General features: G+C 30.3%; 1 protein-coding gene across 1 annotated transcript; it reads left to right on the top strand.

Moving 5' to 3' along the window:
- The first annotated feature begins 3,687 nt into the window (after positions 1-3,687).
- Positions 3,688-8,764, top strand: LOC111635811 (putative fatty acyl-CoA reductase CG5065). The gene is made up of 12 exons (XM_023380901.1): positions 3,688-3,759; positions 3,833-3,946; positions 5,321-5,496; positions 5,573-5,645; positions 5,719-5,825; positions 5,920-6,094; positions 6,184-6,228; positions 6,311-6,438; positions 7,132-7,371; positions 7,440-7,569; positions 8,473-8,600; positions 8,671-8,764. The coding sequence occupies exons 1-12, from the start codon at positions 3,691-3,693 to the stop codon at positions 8,762-8,764; spliced, it is 1,479 nt and encodes a 492-aa protein (XP_023236669.1). The 5' UTR covers positions 3,688-3,690.
- The last annotated feature ends 1,569 nt before the right edge of the window (positions 8,765-10,333 follow it).

Genomic DNA, 10,333 nt, shown 5'->3' with positions numbered 1-10,333 from the left:
GACTTATTATACTGATTTAACTTACAGATGAAATAAGGTGCAAATAATAGTTTATTCTTTTGAACCAAGCGACTAAATCAGTCTTTAATTTCATCCGCAAGTTGAATCAGTATACAGAAATAAGATTATACTATAGTTACAATAAACTAATATTAATAAAATATTCAGAATTTATTGGCGTAAAATTTCAAAAACCGCGTTAAAAATTTCTTTTATATTGCGTAGACGAATATGTCGTGAAATTTGGTTGGTCTCAAGTATTGATGCTATGTTTTATAATGATTTTCCATAAAAAAAACTGATTAAAAACCCAGATTTTAAATTTGTTTAAGTGACGCATTTAGAAACATAGCGCCCTGGACCCAAAACATGCAGGCACCCTCCAAACTAGTGCCATATTTATAAATTATTTTAAAAATCAGTAAAATTATTCCATCTTTTCAGTTTATTAGTGACTTCCTAACTCTTCCATATTAAGCTAAAGATTCTTCTTTCAACGAATTATACAATATAAATAATTACTATCTTTAATTAGGCAATATATAAGAGGTTTTTATTAGAATAATAAATCATTGGCTAATTTATTCATTAATTAATAACTTTCAGCAGTTAAAGATAATGCTTTACAGTTAAGAAGAACAATTTATTAGCTGTCTAAATTGAATATAACTGAAGGTTAAAGCAGAGACCATAATACCATATTAAGAAAGGAAAACGATTCAATCCAATAAACTCTTTAAATATATAACGAAAATAATCGATTATAAAAATAAATTCTAAAAAAGTTTTATCTTATAATGTAATCGAGATGGGTTGATGATAATAATAAGCGCAGAGCCCAAACGGTTAGGAGTTGAAAACTGAAATTTGGTACACAGTTAGGGCACACTAAGAAGAGATTTTTTGGAAATTCAACCCCGCGGGGGAAAGTGAGAGTGAGTTAAGAATTACCTTGAAGAAATCAGCTTATACTGTACTATTTTATATGCGGCATTTTGCGTTTTTACGAAAAATCGAACATATTTTTTAGACCCATCTAAAAATTTTCTAATTAGTGTAGGAAGAGGGGCGACCTAATTCTTGCACCCGATGAAAACGGGTAAGATCGGCTATAATCTATTAATCTTAATCTTTGCTATCGTTACTTTTTGCCCGAGCAACATTGAGCTCATCTGCTAGTTACCGAATAAGTTATTCAAGAGAAATTCAAATTATCAGAACGTATCCTACTCAGAATCTTTATTTTTGTATCAGGCCTTTAACTTATCCGGAAAAATATTGAGTAAGGACCTTGAAAAAAGTTGAAGATTATTATTTTTTTTTAGAAAAAAAAGGTTAATGATCTTGAGTTTATTGTCTTTCTTAAACCTATAATAGGAGAGATATTTGTTACGGTTCGTCTGTCATCAATCACTTTGTTTTTGTCAGTGGAGAACGTAAAAATTTTCCTTCAGTGAAACGATTTAGTGATAACAAACATTGGCCCTTATATAGATGTCATACATGTAAAGAAAACCTGAAAACTCCATATGGCCAGCCTGTTAGTCAGGCCCGAACACACGATTTCAATAGCTTATATCGTTAACCACAATTTTGCCTGTTTCGGGTGAATATCATCCACAGTAAAACTGACAATATATAGAAGGAAGGGAGAATGGAGTTTAGTCAAATTGCTTATCAACAATCATCGATGATGTGGATCAGATTTAAATGTGGATTCCACACTACATCCTGATAAGTTAAATGCTTAATGTAATAGAGATTTATGGATTCTAAGAAAATTCGTAGCAACTATTCCAAAATTAATAATTTTCAGTTTTTTAGCCTAATTTTTAGTATAAAAAAAGTGATTTATCTTACACAAAATAACTTCAGAAACTGATTTATATAATCGAAATTTTATGAGGTAGCTGAGTAGACTTGTTCAAATTCAAGGTCGCCCAGTTAAGGTTAAAGTTACCAATATATTTATTTCCGTAAATCTCCAAATTCCAAATTCCGTAAATGTGTAAATTAATATTTATTTTTAACTTTAAAAAAATACTTGTTTTTATATATTTGTATTCTTAAAATCAGATAATTTTATAAAAATTTCAATAAAGTTAAATTAGTATCTCGCTCAAAAAATGCTAATTTTTGGGTCAATTTAAAGACTAGTTTTAAGCAAATTTTTATACAGTCGACCCCCTATAACACTGTTAATTATTCCGTTTTATATGAATTCCATGTTGTACAAGTCACTTAGATTTTACAAATATCTGAGCCGTTCACAGCCCAGCACATGTATTTGTAAAATCTAAGTGACTCGTACAACATGGAATACATATAAAGCGGAATAATCAACAGTGTTATAGGGGGGTTAACTCTATTTTATTTTTACGAAAAACGAGATTAAAAACATTAAGTTAAACTGCTAATTTTAAGTCTTTGTTTATTTTNTGCATTCTTGATATACAGAAACATTTCCAATGTAAAAAAGTGTAAACCAGAATAAGTTAAATATGTTTATGTATTTCATTTAACTTTGATCATACATCATTTGTTTCACTTTGATAATTAATTGATCTTTCATTTATATTATGGAATAAATATCAAATTTATTTTTGAAAAAGAAAGGACTAATATAATCTAATATTTCGTATAACTAATTTAGAATTTTTGCAAAGTTTCGACCTGTGAGCACTAAGAGGGCTTTTATTCCATCGCAGGTTCGGCCAGATGCGCATTGGGAGAGATTGGGAATTAAGAGATGGCTCCTTATATCCAGGACTGACCACCCCCGAAAAATTCCTAGGTAATTGCTCATCCGGATTCTATCCCTGATACCCAGAATGGTAGGCTGACGTCTTAACCGGAAAATCCTGGTTTGGTGGTATAAAGTTACTCATGGACAATCTGCTAAGGGGATGTGCCTCACGGGTGAATTTTCTAACGGAAACTGAGTATTTAGATGTCACACACGCAAAGAAAACCCGAAAAACTACATGTAGACAGGCACGAAACCACGACTAACTTAGAATTCGGTGGTTTTATCCATTCGGTCACTAGTGGGCCTTTAAAAGTAGCCCAGAAGCTACGGTTTCATGAAATAATATTCTTAAATATTTAATAAAATTAAAAACATTAAATAGATACTTGTAAATTTATTGTAAAATATGTTTAAGAACCATAAAACTATTTATTTATTCTGCTTTTCAATACATACAATTTTTCTTTAAATATTCAATATAGAGAGTAAAATTTTAGAGGTATTTTCGTGAAATTTTTAATTTAGAATTATTTTTATTTTTCTTTGCTCCAAGAGAATAATGAATAAAAATAAGACTTTTAACTTGAAATTCAGTATTAAGAACAGTTTAATTCATAATAACATTAAACTTTATATTTAGAACAAACATTAAATCGTTAATTTTTTTAAAGTGATAATTGTGATTTTACAATAAAAATAGACTGGTTTTTAAAGATTTCACAGTTCTTACGTCTAAATTTTAATCTCTAAATTGATGTCATTAAACAGAATTTATTTTCTTTCTTGTTGTGAGATGGTGCGTATGATTTTGAAGACAGCTTCTGAAAATAAAATAAAAGCAGTCAATCGAAAATAAATCAAATTCAGAAAACTTTTATTTTTATTTTTTACCTCTTTGGATTCAAGCGTATGGTTTAGTCTTCGAATCTTATAGTAGAAAAATGGATATTCCTGAATTTTATCGAAATCGCGACGTATTAATTACAGGAGTTACTGGTTTTATAGGAAAAGTAAGTATTTTGTTTATGTTGAACGCTTTAAATTGCTTAATTTTTGTTTAAATAATTAATTAATTACTTGAAGGTTCTGTTGGAGAAATTATTAAGATCGTGTGATGTTGGAAAAGTTTATGTCTTAGTAAGAACAAAGAAAGGGATAAAACCAGAAGAGAGAATAAATGAAATGTTTCAAGTCGAAGTAAGTCTGTGATTTAATATAAATTAAGACGTTTTCTAATAATCATAAGAAACGTTTTCAAGCTAAGTATAGCAAAAACCATGAATGGTATTAAACAAATCAAACATTTGTTTTTTGGCTTCACTTAAATGTTTATTAAGTAAACTAAAAGGAATCTTAGTGGACATGCCATATATATATATATATAAAATATGAACATTTAACAGCTTCTTTCTAATGTTATCAATTAATTTTATTAAAATAATGCTTAAATAAAACGTTCCTATTCAAACATCCGCTTATACTGTTTTCTTCCCTTTTTTTCTTCACATTTATCACGGGTTCGACTACGTCCATAAAGAGATGATTAGGTGTCGATGCCCGACAAGGGCCTTACATCCACATAAAATTTGTCTAAGTTATCAATATGATATATAGAATGATTACAAAGACTCGATCCATTTTTGTGAAGATTGTAACAAAATCATTTGTTTGAAAGTCGTGTGAAGCATGCTGACCCAAGAAAAGAGAATCGCCGTGGTTTGCGCATGTTTGCGTACATTAACATACACGGAAGTATCATCAAATCCTCCTGCTCCATAGCCTGCAAGAGATCGTGGCACATTGCTTAGTGGGTGGCATAGTTTGCTTTCTCTTCCTCCAGTTTTTATAATACAGTACCTGTATACTATGCACGATTCATGTGTTTGTAATGAAAAAACTCCCACATTTAGAGGCACGTTTGTGGCACAGTGAGCATCAAGCCACTGTGCCACACAGAGAGTGTGGCTTAGTCATTTGCTTGATGACGTAGACTCTTTGTAGAAACATGTTGAACCGTTTCGTCCGGTATGGTGATCCTCCCGGAACATTGTGCATCGAGTACATTACCCATTCGCCTGAACTTGGTAAGCAACAATCTGATATTGGTAGGAGCAGACTTCTTAAATTTCTGGGTAAAGTTTGTCTTACTTTTGTGTACGTTAATAGAATAAAACAAGCGCAAACAAAGCGATTCTCTCCATTTATCTTTAATAACAAACTTTTATTAAAATTTTCTTTTAATTCATATCTCGTGGTTTTAATTTTAATCCAAATAAAACATTTCTCATAAAAAGATAACGATATCTATAGAAATAGCTTATTAGTTGCCGAGTGGACATAACCACCGGATATTAGCAATTGATCACGGGTTAGCGCCTCTTAACAAGCTAGTCACAGAGTTTTCCGGGTTTTCTTCAAGTGTCTAACACCTGAATAGGGACCAGAATCTAATTAAAAATCTTCCAAACGTTCCCACGGTTGATCTCTTTATCTTATCACTTTAACTGAAAAAAATAGCATAAATGAAAATATTTAGTATGAAATGTTCTATAGTTTTTAAATTTCTAACAGATTTTCAAGACACTAAAATGTGATAAACCAAATATCCTGAATAAAGTACGTTGTATCGAAGGAAATATTTTACATGAACATTTAGGAATGTCCCATTCTGACATGAATTTGCTGACTGAAAATGTTTCAGTTGTGTTTCACATTGCTGCATCAGTAAAATTCGAAGATTCCTTTCGGTAAATTCCCTACAATAAAAACTGTAATTGTAAATATTCTTGTTTTTATTATAGAACTAATCGCTTCTGTTTACAGTAATTCATTTTGTAGTAACGTACAAGCAACAAAAAATTTAGCCGATGTTTGTCGACTCATGAAAAAATTATTGGTAATAATTTCTCAAATTCTGCTTTTATTTTAAAATATTACAACGTAAATTCAGACAAATGAATTCATTTCAGGCTTTGATTCATGTATCTACTGCATACTGCAATTGTGAGAGACAAGAATTAGATGAAAAGATTTATCCAATATCACAGAATTATGAGGATTATATAAATATTTTAAAGTACATTACACAGTTCTTTGTGTATTTAAAATAAAATAACTTAAACTTTAATTTTTTCAGTAAAACTTCTTTTGATTCGTTTCCAATATTTCAGACTAAATGACAATTTCATTGAAAAAATTGTCCCCAAACTTCTCGATGGTCGACCAAATACTTATTTAATAACGAAAGCCATAACAGAAAATCTGTTAAATATTAATTATAGAGACTTACCAGTAATTATCATTAGGCCTTCTATTGTAAGTTCTAGTTGGAAGGAACCAATGCCTGTGAGTATGCAACACAAAGTTATTATAATTTTCTAAGAAATGTAATATATAATATAATAGATAATTAGTAGCATTTATTTCATTTTTAGGGATGGAATGATAGTTTTAATGGTGCTAATGGTCTCGTTGCAGCAGTAAGTATTTTGATATTATTCATATATATATATATATATATATATATCAATATAAGTAAAACAATAAATTAATTCTTCGTAGGCCATGAAAGGAATCTTGAGATCAATGTTAATTCATGGAGAAAAAGTATGTGATTTAATTCCAGTAGATATTGTTGTGAATTTAATGATATCTATTGGTTGGGAAAAGGCAAAGAAACCCCATGACAGGTAAAAAATAATTTTAAAATATAAAATTTAAATTATGAAATATTCGTGGTATCGATGCTATACTTCTACTATAGAAAATAACATAAAAAAATAAAACAAAATAACTCTACATAAAAGTTATTCGAATTAGAAATTCGCACACATTATCAATAAATGACCCACCACTAGCCCAGTAGATAAAACCATCAAATACTGGTCGTGAGTTCGCGCCTGACCAACGAGCTAGATGCGTGAATTTTCTGGGCTTTCTTCACTTATACTTTCTTCAGGGCTTATACGTTTAGCATCTAAATAGAAGACAGTTTTCTATCAAAGTCCTCTGGGAAAATCCTCCCTTTGCGGATAGTCCAAGTGTTGCGTTGTGGTATCCCATCACAAATCTTTCTTCTAATCTTCATAAAAAATGAAGATATCAGATTAAAATTTAATATTTTTATCTCAAAATATTCTAATAGAATAATTTATCTGAGATATTAATTTGCATTTTTATAATAATTCAATATGACGGCCATATGGTTATGGTGTTAAGGCTTCAACCTACCATTCTGGGGGACATGGTATCGAATCTGGGCGTGCAACTCTCCAGGAATTTTGCATGAGTGCTCTGTTCCATATATCTGTTTATTATTAAGATAATTGCAAATGTTATAAAAATATTAAAATGTTCCACAAAAATTTCTAATGATCTCACAGTTCTCAAGAAATTCTAGTATACAACTGTACTTCAGGATCCTTAAATCCAATGACTTGGATAAGGAGTTTGAACATTATGTATAAATACGTATGGAATTATCCGTCGCAGAAAGTTTTCATATATCCTGCTGGAGGATTTAGAAGAAATTATTATTGGAATCGTTTGTGTGTCTTATTGGAACATAATTTTCCTGCAGTTTTAGTGGATGTTTTACTCGTCGCTATGGGAAGAAGACCAAAGTACGTAATATTTTCAAATACTTTTTGGATATATTTCATTAATTTTTTATTTCTTTTATATAATCTAGGCTAATTAACATTTATAACAAACTGCATAAAGCAATTAGTGTTTTGGAATATTTTTCGACACGTGAATGGAAATTTCATTCGACTAATATGATGAAACTAAAGGCAAATATGTCACCCGATGATAAAGAGGTAAATATATTTTTTATTATGCTAAATATTTTAAATGTTTATATTTTAAAAAAGATTGTTTAATTTTATGTATCGTTATTATTACTCACATTGACGCCAGATGACCGAGGCAGTTAAGGTGTCCGCCTACTGCTTTAGGATACTCGACATTAAATCCAGGCAACCTGTCCCTATATAGCATGCCTTCCGAGACACCTTTCTATTGGAAACTGGCCTCTATTTAGGTGTTAGACATATGAAAAACCCTGCAAACTCCATGTGACTATCCCCGTTGACGAGGCGCAAACCTGCAACCAGCTACCAGTGTTAAGTGGTTTTATTCATCGAACACTGGCAACTTTCTCTCATATTTAAAAATTATGATAGTAGTAGATTACTGGAATTATAAACAAAAAATGGACATTCCATGTATAATTCGTTCAAATCAGTTTTTTTTTAATATTAATATTTAAGTCTTTTTGTTTTGTGTGCAGTAAGAGAATCTTTAAAATCACACCCATTAAGGGTTTGGCTATGTCCTCAATAGGGTCGGCAGGATAATGAGGAAAGGGCCGACATATACCAGACAGACTTCCCACGAAAAATTCCTACCTAGGAATTTTTCGTGGAAGTTGAATTTTTAGGAAGTTGATCGCCTGGATTTGATCCTGAATCCTCCTGAACAATGGACTGACGCCTGGACTATACGGTCTTCAAGCAATTTTAATTTAAATATAACGCTTATACAAATGTATTGACGTTTGTGCTACTAAAATGACTTCTCTAGTTTAAATTTCTTTCTTAATTTTGTTAATACAGTATTTAACACTTAGCCACGTCCTGCTATAACGAAATAACTATATATTTAAAGCGGGAGTCTTTAAATAGTCTAAAACAAATAAATATTGAAATATATTACTATAGAAATTTAACATCGATATCACAAACGTGAATTGGGAAGAATATTTTAAAAATTATGTAGTGGGAACCAGAAGATACCTCTTCAAAGAAGACGACTCTACCATTCCCGAAGCCAGAAAAAGTCTTAAAAAGTATTGTTATTTAATTAAATCTTTATTTTAATATTTGTTTTAAAATTTATGAAGTAAACTTTATTTTCAGAAAATATTTCATCTCGTTAACCATTCAAACTGGACTTTTTTTGGGACTCGCCCATTATTTTACTTCGAATGTTTTGTTTAATAATCTGTTTTAATTATAATTGAAACTTGTTCTTTTAGTCCTTTATTTATTTTTTACAGTCACATAAATCATTAATTACAAATTTACGACGTATTTATTTTGCATAGGAATCCTATTCATCATTATTTAAATATGCAAAAATAAATATTCATTAAATTTTCGTAACTTTATAAATTACAATAAAAAAAAAAGATTTCTTACAAATCTGTGAAAGTGTTATATAATTTTTAAATTAAAATCAGTGTTATTACCTAAAAATCCTCTTAAACATACTTGTTTGTAAAACTTTACAATACAGAAAAATATTTCATAATTCTGCTTGTTTGTGTACTGTGTATTTAAAAAATATGTATTGATCTATATAGTAAACTACATATTTCATATTTAAATGCATGTAAAGTTGAATAAACTCTGTTCTATTTTATATTGATGCGCTTATTCTACACAGCCTACCAGTGACCAAGCAGGTTCCGTTCCCTGAACATGGGTAGTTCGGTCGTGGGTTCGCGCCTCGTCAGGACCCTTATTCTCGAGTTTTTCGTGTTACAATTCCCAACGTGTTGAAGGTGTTACGTGGTACCATCTCACACTCTGACGTCAAATCGGTAGTCTCCAGTTATAATTCACGTGCTTTCCTGTCTCAGTATGCTAGTTGAGTCGAGCAAGTGAGATCGCTAAAGTGAAAATGGCTGACAAATATGCTATTTTGATGGCAATCGAAGCGTTAGGAAGAGCCGAAAGAGTTGTTTAAGAAGGTAACGAATTTTTCGAACACGATTAGATGCCATTTCTTTTCGTGTCAAGTCAATACTAATAAAAAAATTTAATTCATAATTGATAAAATTATATAGCAAATTTTTCCAAAAATAAAAAGACATATCTAATTCATCGAAAAAGAGAATTAAAATGATAGTAAATTATTAAGAGCATAGACACTATAATAAGATCATTAATCAGAAGTGTAAAGTTCAGATTAATAAATAATCTTAATAAACAAAACAATTTAAGAAATAGATCAAGGAAGAAAACTATATAAAGAAAGGATTAAATTAAAACACTTTTTCCACTACACAACGGATTTTTTACCTCCACTACACAATTAATTTTTCAGCTAATTCTCTCCACAAATCGAATTGTATTTCTTCTTGTAAATTCGTTATCGAATTTTCCGCTGTTCATTTTCTTATTATTTTCTATATATGTCACTATTTCTTTTTGTTCTTTTTGCTTATTTTTAAAAATAAAACATTGGAGGTTTCCATTTTGTTTCATATTATATTGCTATAAGACAAAACTATAACACGTGTAAACTAATTCGCGTTGATTTGTTTACAACTTGTTACAGTAAAGTTGATTAGTCGAATCATTATAGTCGCAAACCCAGATGCACTGTAAATAATCTCATCATGCTTAACGACACACGTAAACAAGTGAATATGATCTACTTCCGCTCATCTTTCGAGTTCGCTCGATGGGTCTAAAGCCTGGACTCCACATTACCTGAAAACAGAAACTCAGAAACAGAACTGAAACATACAGAGTTTTCATTTCAGTTATGTTTTCGTTTTAACTTGACGCCACT

This window comes from Centruroides sculpturatus, unplaced genomic scaffold (assembly GCF_000671375.1).
Source record: "Centruroides sculpturatus isolate CEXI.00-Female unplaced genomic scaffold, Cexi_2.0 scaffold881, whole genome shotgun sequence".
Classification (NCBI taxonomy): domain Eukaryota; kingdom Metazoa; phylum Arthropoda; class Arachnida; order Scorpiones; family Buthidae; genus Centruroides; species Centruroides sculpturatus.
This window is presented reverse-complemented; position numbering and strand designations above follow the sequence as displayed.

Excerpts from the sequence above, each read along its gene's own strand:
- LOC111635811 (XM_023380901.1), top strand. The coding sequence starts at position 3,691 with ATGGATATTCCTGAATTTTATCGAAATCGCGACGTATTAATTACAGGA. Across the intron at positions 5,646-5,718 it reads GACTCATGAAAAAATTATTG|GCTTTGATTCATGTATCTAC; the intron begins GTAATAATTTCT and ends AATTCATTTCAG. Across the intron at positions 6,229-6,310 it reads CTAATGGTCTCGTTGCAGCA|GCCATGAAAGGAATCTTGAG; the intron begins GTAAGTATTTTG and ends AATTCTTCGTAG.